This window comes from Rhinolophus sinicus, linkage group LG05 (genome assembly GCF_036562045.2).
Source record: "Rhinolophus sinicus isolate RSC01 linkage group LG05, ASM3656204v1, whole genome shotgun sequence".
Classification (NCBI taxonomy): Eukaryota; Metazoa; Chordata; class Mammalia; order Chiroptera; family Rhinolophidae; genus Rhinolophus; species Rhinolophus sinicus.
The window spans coordinates 159,147,897-159,164,678 of NC_133755.1; the positions used below are offsets into that span (position 1 = coordinate 159,147,897).

General features: G+C 37.5%; 1 protein-coding gene across 2 annotated transcripts in view; it reads left to right on the forward strand.

Moving 5' to 3' along the window:
• The window catches only part of PDE7B (phosphodiesterase 7B), a 290,164-nt gene that overhangs the window by 249,576 nt on the left and 23,806 nt on the right, over positions 1 to 16,782 (forward strand). For both annotated transcript variants that reach the window (XM_019732772.2, XM_019732774.2), the window contains 4 exons: positions 2,394 to 2,457; positions 4,359 to 4,454; positions 6,517 to 6,617; positions 7,985 to 8,116. In XM_019732772.2, coding sequence (XP_019588331.2) covers positions 2,394 to 2,457; positions 4,359 to 4,454; positions 6,517 to 6,617; positions 7,985 to 8,116 — 393 coding nt within the window. The remainder of the gene's footprint in view (positions 1 to 2,393; positions 2,458 to 4,358; positions 4,455 to 6,516; positions 6,618 to 7,984; positions 8,117 to 16,782) is intronic.

Genomic DNA, 16,782 nt, shown 5'->3' on the forward strand with positions numbered 1-16,782 from the left:
TCCACTGATAGCACCCAGGTTTGAGTCGTACGTTTACCACTGAGATGCTCTGTGACTCTGGCCAGTTACTCAACATGTCTGGACTTTCCCCTCAAATATAAAGTGAAGTTAATAGAAACACATACCTCGTATGGGTGATGCAGAGATTACAGGAGGTAAAGCATGTTGACATGCTCAACATTTTCATGCCTAGCTATTTTCATTTTTATAAATGTGCAAATCATATTTACAGAACACTAAGTAAACTTTTGGACTGATTGATTACTAATGAGACAATAACTAAATGTTTAACCTATTGACTTATCTCATTGTAATAGCTTCACTGAAATTAACCCAATCATTACCAACTCTTAATTCCACTTTGGGCTATCAATATGGTGCATTATACTTTTTATCAATTTTAATTCATTCAAATAATTTTTACTAATTTTGCAATTATTTTTGCAATTCATGGGCCCAACTTAGGGTAGAAATTAACATGTGACAATCTAAAAAAAGAGCTCACAGGGTATCTCTAGCTCAAACTGCCAAAGGAATTTAAATTTCAGGAATCAACTGCCTCAGTTTAAACAAAAGTTAAAGGTAGTATCTTATAGTTTACATGCTAAGTAATATTATGCTGTCTATATACTATTAAGAAACATATACTATTAATATATTCTATTAAAAAATAAGCAGCAAGTAATGCCAGAAGAACTAACTCCCAATATTAGGTCTACAAAAGTAAAAAAACATCACTCCTTCTAACAACCCAAGGCCTGAGAGTAAGTAAATGTTTGTTTGCTTATTCATTTGTTTGGTTAGAGGAGAGCAAGACTAAGCTCCGAGCACTGGAGCATCAGTGACAGAGCACTTCCAGTGGTGCCTCCCCTCTAAGCAGCGACCTCTCAAGAAAGGCAATATTGAGATATAGAAAGAACAGCAGGCCAGAATTCAGGTTATCAGAGATCAATTCTGGCTCTGCCTTTAGATTTGTATGACTTCATAAAAAGCTCACTCAGTCTAGACCTCACGAATAACCTCTTACCCCTCCATTTTTCTGTTGTGAAAGTCTTTGTGTGCCATGACGAGGCCTTTGGATTTTGTCATAAGACACAAAGAAGCCATTCAGGGGCAGTAGAGGAGAGTGAGCTGGTCCTCACCAGAAGCAGTGGCTGTGAGAGGAGAGGAAGGCCCAATTGCAGGAGCTATAGTGAGGATGGAATCAGCAACTGGAACTTTGTGTCTAACTCTAGACATGGGGTATTTTTTTTCAAGGAACGCCCTCATGCTTTTTTTTTTTTTAATTAAATTTATTGGAGTGACAGTGGTTAGTAAAATTACAGCGATTTCAAGTATACATTTCTATAATACATCATCTACATACTCTGCCACAAGAAAAGATGAAATACCACCATTGGCAACAACATGGATGGATCCTGAGATTATTATGCTAAGCTAAATAAGTCAGACAGAAAAAGTTGAGAACCGTATGACTTCACTCACATGTGGGATATAAAACTGAAAGTAACAAAGGAACAAGGCAAACAAACAAAGAAACAAAAACTTAATATAGACACAGAGGACAGTTTAGTGGTTACCAGAGGGTAAGGGGGAGCAGGGATGGCAGAAGAGACTAAAGGGGGTCAAATACATGGTGCTGGAAGGAGAACGGACTCTGAGTGGAGGCATGGGGTATTTTAAAAAAGAAAAATAGGATAATTAGCCTATGTTGGACAGTAGGACTTTAAATTTCCGAATATTTTCAATTGCTCACGCTTCAGTTTCCTGTTACAGTGGTTAATTTCATAATGTGTCCACATTGAGCAGAGTAATGTGCTCGGCAATCATTTTGACTTCATTTTTTAAAAAATTTGTTGTAAACCTTCTCCCTTAAGTGAGTAGTACTTTGTGATGTAGAGACTTTTCTGAACTACAATTTTAACAGACATCTAACGTGTGTGCTTACTATGTATGTACAAGCATGGTTTTAAGCACTTATATTACATATATTTATTTTTAAATACATACATATATATATATATATATATATATATATATATATATATATATTACCTTATTTAATCTTCACAACAACCTTCTGAGGTAATCAGATCAGCCGCTTTTTTCAAATTACAAAACTGAGGTACAGAGTGGTTAAGTTGCCAAGTTACCACAGCCAGTAAGAAATGTGGCCACCCTTAGCCCAGGAAGTCTGATTCCTGAGTCTTTCCATTTAACACTTTTTTATCACCAAGTAGAGTAAAATATTTATTTCACTACAAACCAGTTGTACATAGTTAGTCATATGCTACTATTTTCGACTTTTTAATTGTTGAATTCACTGTCTCAAAGTAAATGTTCAAGTCTCTGGTATGATTCAATTGAATGCTGTTTTTTGTTTGCCTTTTCAGCATATGCTCTCCAAAGTGGGAATGTGGGATTTTGACATTTTCTTGTTTGATCGCTTGACAAATGGTAAGTCACCAAAAGAATTCTCACTAAAATATACACCGTAACATAGGATGAATTTCATGAAAACAAAATTTGTTTTTAAACAGTGTTACTCCTTTTTCTTTCTTTCCTCACTTTCATACATGTCCAGCCACTGAAGAAGGGCGACAGCAAGGGAAAATTAGTTCAGATCCAGAATAAGGATTGAATTTGACCTTAGAATCTTAAAACATTTCCTTCTGGCCTTGATGATCCCAAGGGAATTTGGGAAGCGCAGATTAGATTCTGTCCTTGCAGAATACTTTGGCCACATCCAAAAGGAGGAAGTTCATTGTTAGTCGATGAAATTTAGAAACACAAAAGCTCATCTGATCAGTCCTGACTCTTACAGGCCAGGTGTCTGTGCATTTTCAGTAAGTGAGTCAAACCTGCCCTATTGTAAGTATTGTTCAGATATGTTTGGCATCATCAGCAGAAAACAATTGCTGAAGATAAGAGTATAAAAGCTTAAACTGCAGCTGAAGGGAAAAGTAGATATTCTCATTGGTTTCACTTTTTAAATTTTTCTGCCTTATAGGCTTCTTTTAAGAGAATAATGAAAGACTATTATATTTTCATCTGCCCATTAAACAAATGCTGATAAGCTTAGGGAGCCAATGAAAGACATCACATTTAATGCTAACCTTTGTACGTCCCACCATCTCACCAGCTCGTGCTTTAAGTCGTTATAGATGGGTTCCCACCATTCTGTTACTGGACAAACAACATGCAGTGGAAAGAGATATAGTCTAAGACCATGAAACTGAGCTTTACACTGTGGAAAGCTAACTAGACCATGTAGGGATGGATCCTGTAATCGTGTATTTCCCTTTGCTCAACTCAACTGAGAAATGGGTACTGTGAATGAAATTAACTGTGAACAAAAGAATTTGTTAAAAGAGAGTATAATCAGAATCTTTGTAAAAACATGAAAAGAGCACGTCAAAGATGTTATTTAATCAATTAATTAGAGATTCAGGAAAATGCTACAACTAGTTCAAAGGAGAATTCAAAGAGCCACATACACACACGCAGTTGGAAATGCAAAAATAAATTTATAAGTAGCTGCAAAACTGGGAGGGGGCAATCAATTGTATTCCCACCTGACTAATCCATTTGCATGTATATGGGCGAGAATCACTTGCACTGCTATCCATTGTCTACAACTTGTTGTGAAGTAGCTCAAACAGTGAAATATGCAGAAACACATAGAATCAGGTGCCCTGCAAGAGTGTGCTTAGCCACCACCTCACTTTCCATTTAAGACATCCAGTCATCTTCTTGGGCCATTTCAGAGCCTTTTATAAACTATAATGTTTTTAAAATTCAAAATCATTATTCTTTGAATGCTTACAAGTTATTGTAGCTTCAATTTTGCATCCCTGCTGGCTTGAGTTATAAAATAAGTCATAGTCAAATCTCATTGTGGGTGATTTTTCCATAGGAAGTAAAGACTATGACTATTAAGGAATATGGTGGCTTAGATACCCGTGTAAATATAAGAACCAATTGGAAGCAACTTAAAAGACATTTCAAGTGACCAACAAACTGTGTCTTTAAAAAATATCCATACAAACACACACACCTACACACACACACACACACACACACACACACACACACACGGCAAACAGACTCCTTATAACTCTTAACATTTTCATTGTCTTTGGTATAGGGAGAAGATCTGAGCTAATTTTATTTGTACAGTAGGAGAAAACCTTGTAATAGTGTCCTTTATACTTGAATAATTTCAAATCTAAAGGGGAAAAGAAATGGTCTTATCGGAAAACTTTCACAGAAACTTTGGATCCTATTGTCAATCTGGATATTTTAATGGTGATAAAAATGAGTTTGTTTAAACTGTTTTGGTGACTGTTTTCCTATAGGAAATAGCCTGGTAACACTGCTGTGCCACCTCTTCAACACCCATGGACTCATTCACCATTTCAAGTTAGATATGGTGACCTTACACAGGTTTTTAGGTAAGTCTTTTTTTTTCATATTCCTATCTCCTTCCCAAGAATAATGGAAGTCCATAATATTATTTACTATAAAGTGGCAAGAACCATAACATGGTAGATGAAGACCGCAAATTAGTCTTAAATTATCTCATCTTAATTTTAAAATATGGTTTACCCATTTCAATCACTGAAAAAAATCTTTACTTGATTAGTTAGGTTTGCAGCTGGTAAAGGATATATACAAAAGAACCATCAAGAACGTGTTACTTATATGCTCACATATCAACAAAACCCCAGAAAGGTGTGCCTCAAATCATTCCACTCTGGACATGAGTTGTTGAAAATCTTCAATAATTTTTTTTTTTTTTTAAATAATAAGAACTACCACTTATGCAGTACCCACTGCATGCAGGATGAGGTTGTTATGCTATTTCTCACCATTTCAATAACCCTGCATTATCACCACCAGTGGGCAAGTTGGCATTATCACCACCATTCAGCCCTCAGTTATGGAGAGGTGCAAAGAGGTTTCATAGTTTGCTCAAGGTCAACAACTTATAATTGGCAGAGCCTCAATCTAAGCCCAGATCTCTCTGACTTGAAAGGCCGCCATCTTTCCACTCAACACCACCATTACTCTCTATCAAAGGCAGCCCCAGTTCTCATTTGGCTTTATGTTCATTCTTATTTATCTGCCAGTGAATGATCCAGGACACACTTTTAATCACAAAATAACTTCAGCATGTTTTTGGTGTCTTTGACTTACCCCATGGCTGTGCTTTGAATTGGAAAGCTGACTTGATGCCATCAAGAGTAAAATAGTAACAGCGACAATGATAGCAAAATTAGCAGCAGGAACAACCAGGCTTATATGGTGCTTAAATATGCTGGGAACTCTTTTAAGGGCTTGCATCTATTAGCACATTTAATCCTTCCAGTAGCCCTTTGAGATCAGGGCTATTGTTATCCCCATTTTATAGAGAAGGAAACTTGTAGTGAAGTAACTTGCCCAATACAAATAAGAGCCGGAGTTTAAATATAATTGTAAAATAAACCTGCTGAATAAAAGGTATCCGTGGCACAACGGAAATTTTTGAAACAAACCACGATGTGGCTCGTTTTCAGAAATATAGATAACCTCCAGCTAATTGAATTTAGATATCTTGAGCAAAGTAATGACAATGAATAAGACCAAATAATTTTGATTTATCGAAAGGGGCCGACTACCGATACTTTGGACATGTGTTTGCAGCCAGTGTACTGTAAAGAATGTAAAGATTTGAAAACAGAAACAACACCAGAATCCAGAGCCAAATTCATAGCATGGGCTGAGAAAATGTGGCCCTACTTGCACAGCTGGACATTCTCTACACTCTGATTATATTGCATCCTAAGCATTGCCTTGGTTACTAGCTGAAGCAGGCTGCGGCTTCTGTAAACAGCAAACCAAAGTTGCCTTGCTTATGTCTATGTTTGGTTCCAAGAGCACTCTGATCCTCAGATTGGAAAGGCATGAAAGATGATCAGTTAATGTGAATAAGGTAGACATAAAACCAAGGAGTCCTCAGCTGGATCAGCCCAGTACCTTGAACTTCTGCCTGAAGTAGTCCCAGATTTGCTTTGGTCAGTATTTGTTATTCAAGTGATAAATCCATCTTTGGATATCAGAAGTCTGATGCTACTAGGACTCTTTTATGGCATATTATTCATAAATGATAGCAAACTTACATAATTAAACTATAGTGTGAAATAAAGTTGTCCTTTTCCTACATATTTATTTTCTCCTATGAATGAAAGCCTTCATGAATGCCAGACAGGAGTGATTTATGAGAGTGGTGAGGGTTCCCCAGGGCCTCACGAATCCTTCTAGCCTTTCTCCCATCTGCCCTCCCCCTCCTCTCCACCAGAAACAGATCAGGAGAACTGCCAGGCCTTATAAACCACGTTCATTTTTTAAAGAATCCCCAGGCTGCACATTTTGGAGACACTGATATTTTTAAGTAAAAGGAACCCTCATAAGTCTGAGCTAGTATGCCCTTCCTGTTTTGGTATTAGCTGACTGAGTTATCTCTTTACCTCCCAGTCATGGTTCAAGAAGACTACCACAGCCAGAACCCATATCACAATGCCGTCCACGCGGCTGATGTCACCCAGGCCATGCACTGCTACCTGAAGGAGCCAAAGGTAAGACAAGACCCGGTGCCTCCTCAACCATCTGGAAAGGCCAGCTAACCACCTTCTCATCCCAAACCACCCAACATACCAGAAAAACTGCGTTAGAGCTCATTCACAATGTGAACACAAATTGTTTCTATTGAAGTTCCAGTATCAACTCTGAAAATCATACAGCACTCATAAAAGAGAATGTAGACTTTCTGAGGCTTCCTTTCATAATTTGTGTAGTTTTCAAGGTTGCATTAAGACAAAAACAATGCTCTCTACAACAATTTGCATCGAAGATATCTTCACAGTCTCAGGATCTAGCTGTTTGCCTTGGACCTCTGTCACACATGGTACCACCACTGAACTTTTCTGGGAAAAGTCTCCCACCTCATAGTTTTTCATTGACAGAATCAAAACTCCTCAAGGCTCAAGCTTGCTTTGATGTGATAAACCAATCCAAAATTAAAAACATAGTCATCATGCTCATTACTCAAAATCGAGTCATTTCTTAGCCATATAAAAGTTAGTTGGTATAAATAACATATAAGATGAGTTTTCTTAAGGTTTTTGGAAAATAATATCCCAGTCCAAGACTCTGTTTAGTTCAATTAGTTTTGCCATCAACCACTGACTATACAGATGCCAGACAGGCATTCTCAAGACAAAACTGGGTAGATGCCTCATCCATATAAAATAGTTTAAAGACATTACTGGTTTTGTTTTATAACTTCTAAGTAGTCTGAAAATTGTAATATATCACACAGTTGTATATTTAAACTTAGTACCGGATTCCCATTACTCTCCTTATTTTCCCAGCTAACCAAAAAAAAAAAAAAAAAAAAGACCAATTCTCTCACACATTCCCCTACTATGACTACACATTGAAGAAATATGCAAATGTTACAATTCAGCCCACACTTGAATGCAGCCACTATTGTTGAAGTGGCAACAATACAGTAAGTGCTTGAAATACACAAATGATTTTTTAAATGTGTCCATCCACTTCAGTTTCAACTTTTTCCTTCATTTACAACTTTCTCTAGGAGCAAGGCTCATTTCAGGCTCTGCCTTCTCCCTACCCAGCGTAGAGCAGTATTGCTGAGAGGCAACAACCCCACAACAAAAGGAAACAGTGGCAGTAGGAAGGGGAGGCTACCCGAATGACCTACACACTTTGACTCACTTGATTACTTCCCAGTTTTTTCTCTTTCCTTGTGATTCCATGTGACTATCACCTCATTCACTGCTTCAGGGGATAAAGGTCTAGATGAAAGGCCTGAACCACACATATTGTGATGATTCATTCCGTTTGATTTAGCCAAAACAAATGCTAATCTATTTGTGAAAACACACCCATCAATCTCCCAATTTGATTATTTATTTAACAGCTCGCCAGCTTCCTCACACCTCTGGACATCATGCTTGGACTGCTGGCTGCAGCAGCTCATGATGTTGACCATCCAGGGGTGAACCAGCCATTTCTGATCAAAACTAACCACCACCTCGCCAACCTATATCAGGTAAGAGAGCTGAACACTGAGCCAGACACTGTACAGCCAACTGCCTTAGGCCCAGTGCTGGAGCCTGAATCTCACCCTTGAAGACAACTTCATTCAGGGTCACCCTCCGTGACGACCACAGCCAAAGAGCATCAGTTTGAAATAGGTCCAGGATATCCCCGAAGAAAGATTTAATTGGTTTACAAGGCTATCCAAGGAATTCAATTTGCTCCAGCACAGGTTTGAAATTGTTTGAAGTCAAGCATGCTCTCTGAGCCTACTCTCTGGTGGTCTGAGGACATCTGTTTCCCTGGAAACTAGCTCATATATAATGGCTAGTTGAAGCCAGTCCTTGTAGCGTTTCTATAAATGATAGTTGCCAGATGCAATCCTAATTCAGGCTTATGTCTATAGGGCCATTTCTGAATGTATTGTCTCTGAGTCAGAGCTATGTTATCAAAGACAATAGCATACTTCATTGTTATAAAATAGTTCAGCAACATGAGTAGGTTGACCTGGAGAACTTTTACCTATGCTATTGTTTCAGATATCATAAATGAATTACTCTCCGAATTTTCAACGTTGATTCTTTGGAGACCTTTGGTTGTTATTCACAAAATCACTGCATACAAAGGAATTAATGACCTCAGTTTTAGTAGATCTTTTGAAAAAATTCAATGCTGAAACAATTCCTGATAGATCCCCATAAAACAGTTGTATTATACAAGATCTTGCAGCTTGCGGATACATTGATTTCCAAGAAAGCTCACTTGGAAAATTTTTAAAAGCCTTTCTCCATCCAGTTGATTAGCTTTTGGCATAGGTAGGAAATGGTGCTCCAAGGTTAATGGCTCTATGGGTATGTACTTCAGCACTGGGCTTTCTTGGACTGTCAGCCAACACCCAAAGCTGAGATAGATATGACCATGTAAGGGGACATGATGACAGAACTGAGAAAGTCTTTTGGTGATGAACTAAAAACTAAACAAAGATAAATAAAAACTAAAAGTAAACTTTCTACCCTATCTCAGAAGCTAAATTTATTGCTTGAGAAAAACATAGACATTTGACTAGGGAAAAAGAAATGAATGACTAGACCAAGAGCCCCAAGTAGATTTTCTATTCCTATCAATTTTTCAATTGTCTTTTATTAAACAAAGGAAATCAATCAGCAAGATTCGCTACTTGATCCATTCCCAAATAATGTAAATGCTTACATAATTCTAATTTCCCATCATCAAATTAATCATAGCAATGGAGTTTAAGAGAGTATCTACTGCTACTGGCTAATTTGTACATAAAAATGAGAGTCATAAAACTGTACTTTGACATGTAGTGTATATAAAACACATAATGAATTCACATTTAGACATGAAGAAAGAAATATGCCAGATGTTAAAAACATTAAAACAAGAAATTGTAGAATTTCATCAATAATGAATAAGTACTCAATGCTTATTAACAAAAATTGACTCTCAAAAGAAAAACACTCCAATCTATCTTCTTTAGATATTAAAATGTTCTCCAAAAAATAGATTCCTACTCAAACCTTTGAAGACAAATAACTTTTAATAGTTTCTATTTTAATCTCTTAAAATAAGCATTCCAATATAACCAAATTCTGCAGCCTTTTCAATGTAACATATAGTCTTGTATATTTTTAATCAGCAACTATTTATTACATTATTTATTACAACTATTTATTATATCAGATGACAGACTAGGATCTAGAAGTGCATAAATGAATAAAATATAATCTCTGCAATCAAATGTTCAAACACATATGCTCAAAATGGGCAAAATCCAAGAAAACTTAATCTCAGCTTGAAAAAGGTTTGAGGAGTTAGCTAAAAATATTCACATATTAAGTTGGTGCAAAAGTAATTGTGGTTTAAAACATTAAAAATAAATACAAAAACCTCAATTACTTTTGCACCAACCTAATAGATATACCTTTTTAAAAAGACTTTGAAGGGTAAATACCCATGTTGTTCTTTGTATCCAAAGATGTTACTACAAGGTTTTTTCTAGCAGTAAATATACCAGCATCTGAACTGTCTGGCCTGATCTTTGATAGGAAAGAGAAGCATCCTTTTGATAATGACTAGAGAGAAATGGGGATATAGGACTCAAAACCACTTTTAAGATATTGTCTTTACCAGTTCCCCTGTTCAACTGGCCTTAGGATCTCTTAGAAGCTAGAGATCTATGATCTATGTCTTTATGTTATAGAAACAGTGTGGAAGGCAAACCAGTATCACACAGTATCATCAAGTTACTTCCAATATCCTGGAGTTGGCTGGATAAAAGATGAAACTTTTATCAGCCAATAGGGACTTTACATATTAAAAGTAAAAATTGTTAGGAGGACTTGAAAATAATATGAAATTTCAATGTTGTCCAAACAATTTATAATGCCAATATTTGGCTATATACCAATGTTTACTATCTGAAGGAACTCCAAAAAGATAAATTCTCTGTAAAATTCAGTTCAACAAATTATATAACTAACTTTCTTTCAACACTTACTATGATTCAAATGCTGGGCGAAATGCTTTTTATGTATTATATCATTTAATCTTCACAATAGCCCAGTTAGGTGGGTCCTATTGTCATACCTACTTTACAGAAAGATGAACATTGATACTTAGGAAATGCAAATGGTTTTCCCAAAAATAAATAGCTAATTAATGGCCAAGCTGGGCTTAGAACTCAAGTCCATTGTCTCCAGAGCCAAAATCCCTAAGCACTGTACCTACTGCCTCTCAAACTCATATTAATCACCTCCTGTGTGCAGGAAACAAGTTCTCCTCAGGGGTCCTCCTACTGCAGGGAGGGAGGGAGACAAGAGGATTAAAGACAAGTGGCATAAAGTGGGAGAGACTTCGCTAAATACATGACAAACAAAATGGGATGGGAAGAGAGAAATTGATTCTGCAAATGGTTTGGGGAGAAGAAAAAAAAACAAACCTCATGGATGAAGAATGGTGAAAAGTGAGCCTTGAAGTATAACATTGTGGGTAGCAGAGCTGATGGCACTAGCCAGTGTGCTTTGGGGATTAAAACCCGGAACTCCAGAATGACTGAAAATGGATGGTCCCTATGGACTTAGCACAGTCCCACCATGAACGGCCCCTGCTCTTGGATCAGTGTCTTGGGCATACGATGATGAAATGTATATCCTCTCTTTTGTAGAAACTGTAGAATAGCTGTACAGAATGTGACTGGGGTCAGGAAATCTTCACCCTGCAGCAAGTTGTAGATGGTAAAACTCTTCAGGTTTTCCATTTCCAGGAAAAAAAAAAAAAATCATGTGACATAATATATAAGTTGAGTGAGACCATTAATAACACATGATATTTAAAAATCTTTGGAAATGTCACTTTTTACCTTACCGAGGGCCTGCTGGTGAGACAAGAATGAGCTTTCAGGAAACTATAAGCAGATTTTAAGAGGATGTACCTATGCACATTTTTCTACGGAGAGGATCCATAACTTACACTCATATTTTAAAATGAGTTATAGAATCAGAAAGTACTAAGAACCATGGTTATGAGTGAAAATATATACATATATATGTATAATACATACTATATGTTACATAGTATACTGTAAGTATAAGTATTTATATATGTATATATATATACAAAAAAATTTGTGTATATGTAAATACAAAAATTATAAATGCACACACACTTGGTTAATGAGAATACAATAGCAAGGATATGCCTGGAATTATGCAGCTTTGAGAACACCCTGTGCGTGACTGCTACAATCCAGACTTACTACAAGTGAGATAAAATGGAAGAGGGCTTCCTCTCCCGCCTTTTGTTGGCTGTGCTCTTTTAGTTCTAATAAATAAGATCATTGCATAACGCTCAGCCTGTGCTTCTGCTCTGAGATAAAGAGAGAGCCAGAGCAACTGGAGTGAAGGCCAGGTCAGAGGGCTCTCCCCCATTGTCTGTTGTCTGGGCCGGACTCACTACATAGCTGAATTGCCAACCCAAGTTCAACATGAAGGCGATAAAGGCACTTCCACCTGGCACCTCTCAAATCAGACTGGAAGCACTCCAGGTGTCCGTGGTGGACTGACAGGGAAAGGAGCATGTGAAAGCTAGAACCCAAAATGGATCTTGTGTCCCTCCCTGCAACCCCTCCACACACACACGTGGGATCAGCAATTGGGTAAAGTCAGCATTAAATCAGATACGGTACTGATTATTATAATTGCAAAAGGAATCACTTTCATTCAGTTCAATGTAAAATTTAATTCCTCTTGATAGAGTCCAACTATATATTAACTGGTGACAGAGCAACCTAATGAATAAAATAATAATTGTTTCATGAAACATTATATTTATTACATTTTATACTGTCTTGCAAAAGTTTATAATCATTTTTCTTAGTCACTTATCACAAGCATTTAGAGGAGCTCAGCATTTTTCACGACTTTTTACTCTTAATGACTCTGAACCATAAATATGAATTTGACAGAACCTGGAGAAATGGTCCTTCCACATGGTTCTATAACTTCTCCTCAAACAAGAAGCTGCAGAGATTATACATAACCTCACGATTGCAGTAGCAAAGGTGTTTTGGCAAGTAGCGTGAAAATTGTAGAAGGGAAGCTCAAATTTGATTTTCTGTTGTATAAACTTTTGCTGTTCATGGTGAGGTGGCTGGCATGTGACACGTCCATGGCCCTGATCTGAACACAGGCCTCCGCCTTGGACAACAACTGATGTCCAGGCTTCTTGCTCTCAGAGCAGTGACTTGGGCAGATGTAGATCAAACAAAAGAGAGCGATCTTCCAACAGGCAGTAAACATGGCAGGTGCTGTAGTTTCTTCAAGGGCCAAGGTCTCGTTTAATACTCAAGGAGCTTCAGTTCCTCTGAGACCTCCAGGGCTAGGGCTATTGCAGCGTTACCAAGGAGACCACTTGGCTTGTTAGGGAAGAACTCAGCCACTTCATTATCTCCTGAAGTATTGCTTCTCTGTTTCATGAGCAATTAAATATGAAAACACAGACTATGTTTCTGTTGTTGTTTTTCTTCCTGTGTCCGCTGGTTTAAAAGATGTAATTAACTCTGATTGTTGTTGTACACCAGACTCAGTTTATCAACATCATCCTGAATATTTTAATCAAAGAAAGTGTCTCATAAATAGGAAAAAAGCCCAACAGTTTAAATCTGCCTTGTATAATAGCAAATCTGCACTGCCAGATTCTCTTTGACAAACAGACTCTTGATTTAATTTGAAAACCTGTGTTGGTGGTTTATTAAATGCCAGATGTGTCGTTATTCAGGGACAAAGGGATTGTTTTGTTCTTAGGATGAATAGTACTTGATAATTCAGGTACAAAAGAGAAATAGAGGTTTTGTTGTAGGGACTTGAAGGGTTTTATTTTTTCCAAATTAAAATGCTAATAGGTTTTGTTTCCACAAAAGTGGATGTTTACTCTTTCAACTTTAAGATGAAGATTATGCTTAAAATTACAAGTCTGAAGAGCCTGGACACTAGAACACATTGTGGTTGGGATAATGTGAAATTGCTGAACTGATGCTTCTTAAAGATAGACAGATGGGGTGGTACCCAATAGGGGATTCCAGAACAGCACCAGGATGTCAACGGATAGTCAAGTGGTATCATCTCCTCTTCTGTTCAGATCTCCATGAGCATTTCTGATGATTTTCTTCTCTTCAATCTGCCTTTTGCTGATATTGCTCTTTGAGCCACTATGAAAGCCAGATGTATCTATAAGAGCAGAGCCACCTCTCTGTCAGGGAGGGCACTCTGGTCATTCCCTATGAAACACCAGTACATCCCAGCCCCACCGCTAGTGCAGGTACCAACTTCATCTTGTCTGTCCTCAACCTGGCCTGGCTCCAACCCTTCCTCCACTGTACAGCCAGAATAAGCTTCCTGCAATTCAAATGGGACCTATACGTGCCTGCTTAGAATCCCATTGCCCTCAGGATTTCGTCTAAATGTCTTAACAGTTTACAAACCCTGTGATGAGCTGACTCTGCTACACTTTCCGGCGTCAGTTCCCACCATTACTCAACTAGGCCTCTATGCATCATTCAGCCTGAACTACTTTCAGATTCCCAAACAGATCACTCATTCCTTTATTCATCCAACAAATATTCATTGAGTGCTTAATACATGCCAGGTGCTGAGAACACAGAAGAATGGACAAAACAAAAATCCCTGCTCTCTACTAGGGAAAACAGAAAATTACTGAGTAAAATATGTAGTATATTAGAAAGTGATCATTTCGAATGATAAAAAAACACACAACAGTGGAGGAAGACACAAAATGTCCTCTTGCTTACAAGTCTTCACACATAAGCTCTTCCTTCTGCCTATTTTAATGAAATATGTTCCCTCTCCATTGCCTGTACACTCTGACGCCTCTCTAACTCATCCTTTTTATCTCCATTTGGACATATCTTCCTCCTGAAAGCCTTCCTTTTCTTTAAAAGTCCATCTTTGATGTGCATCCTATGTGATGTCACAGGCTTCTATTACTTCCTCTATCACAGTGTTTGTTTCCCTACATTGCCACCGCCTCATTAGATGTTCATATTGCCCACAGTCTGCAAGCTCCTGGGCACCCACCTCATTCTGGGTGGTATCCTGCACAGTCCTGGTGTTCCGTGAATACTTGCTGGGTGGTGGGAGGTTTGCTGGATGAGTAAGTGGATGGATGGATGGATGGATGGATGGATGGATGGATGATGGAAGGAAGGATGGATAGATGATGGATGGATGCAGAGTGGATGCATATACATAGCAAGAATGACAGAACCTCAGTAACACTGAGAGATCAGTACTATGGGCAACAGCGAGTACACTCAGAGACCCAAAGTGCAAATATGACAAGCAAAGGCAACCGCATGAAGACCAGGGAGACCACTGAGTCAAGACATGCACCCTCACTGTCCACTTAGCAGCTACTCCTGCTGATTATTACATTCTTGCTACCCTATATCAAGGGTACACCATAAAGAATGAGAAGCATTGATTGAAAAATTATAATGATTTTCTTTTTTTTTAATCTTGCAATTGACAAATTCTATCTGACATATGTTATTTCTGGAGTCATTCACTTGATCCTGGTTGTCTGTGAATGAGCAGCAGGAGGGAGCCCATTGCTATAATAATTTTAAAACCTCTTCGGCTTTTGCCTAAGTCTAAAGATTTCACAACACAAGATCTCAAGTCTGGCTTCTATCAGCTACTGACCAAAAATTTAACAGGACTCTTTTTCTTTTAGCAGTTAGTTCAACTTTTGCAGCTACTGCACTTTTTAGGTTTCGGAAATTAATTACTCAGTATCCATTCAACAAATATTTACTTATTTAAGTGGCACTGTGCCACGCGCTGGGGCACAAAGATGAATAAAATATGTTCCCTGCTTTCAATGGCAATCATGATTGGCAGCAGTTTTCAGACTAGGCATGTGTTCCCCCGGGGATACACAAAGACTTTCCAGGGGGACACAGGCATGAATGGTGCTAACAGAATCCATTTTCAGGTCCTTAAACTGACCTGCCTGGACTGTGCTTGCAGGACCAGTGCTACTTTTCCACTCCTCTTTCAGAATCACCCTGTTCCCACTTTACAAAAGAAAGACATAGCTCGTACCCAGTATGTGTATTTCATATTATCCCAATTGCACTGATATTGCATATTGCTTCAGTGTGAAAAAAATACCAAAGGAACAACTAAAAATATTAAAGAAAGCCTCCTAGAACTGAGGTACTCTGACTCTCCCAGCCATCTCATATGTGGATGCATTGCCAATAAATTGTTATTCTTAAGCAAATGATTTTTTTTCCAAATTTGTAACATGTATGTAGTTTGATGGGTTAGTTGCTAATAAAAATTGCATTCTAAACTCAAGCTGGAAACATATTTATTGCTTAGAGCCTGATGATAGGAAAATTTGTTCAATTAAAATTGTAATTTATATACTTATTTTTGTTGCAGAGAAATGTGCTAGGTTGACAATAAAAGAATTTCACGCAGAAAACAACATATTAAATAAAATTATCTGGAAAATGGAATAGAAATATAAGTTCTAGAGAAAAAAAATCAATTTAAAATTTCTGACAAAGAATAAGTTATTCGTGTGTTTTTTTCCAATGGGCATTAAATGCTATTGGTATTTAAATTCCCTTAGATACATTTAATACATAACAGAGTAATAATATAATGTTTTTATATCAAAATACAATATTTACAAATACAGAGGACATTACTACATCTTTTGTTACCATTGAAATTCGTAATTTTAGATACCAATTCTAAAAAGTTTAGGGAGAGCATAAGTTTTCAAAATTATTTTCAAGAGTAAAAGAATATACACATGAAGATCATCGATATATGGGAGCAAGGCCAGTGAACAAAGTTGTTACAAGGTGTTTCAAGCACCTTAGAAATTTGAGTTGGGGTTGGGGAGCTAGAAGAAGGAGCTGTCAGTTCTATTTGGAGAACCAGGAAAGTCTTTCCTAACAGATGGTAATGGTTTATCTCAGAAATAAAAGTGTGTGTGTGTGTGTGTGTGTGTGTGTGTGTGTGTATGTTTCTGACTTTATTAAGGTGATTTCTCCTCACTCTTTTTTTGGAATTATAAAATGTTTTATTGTCATTCTTAGGCAAAAACCAAACACTACTATAG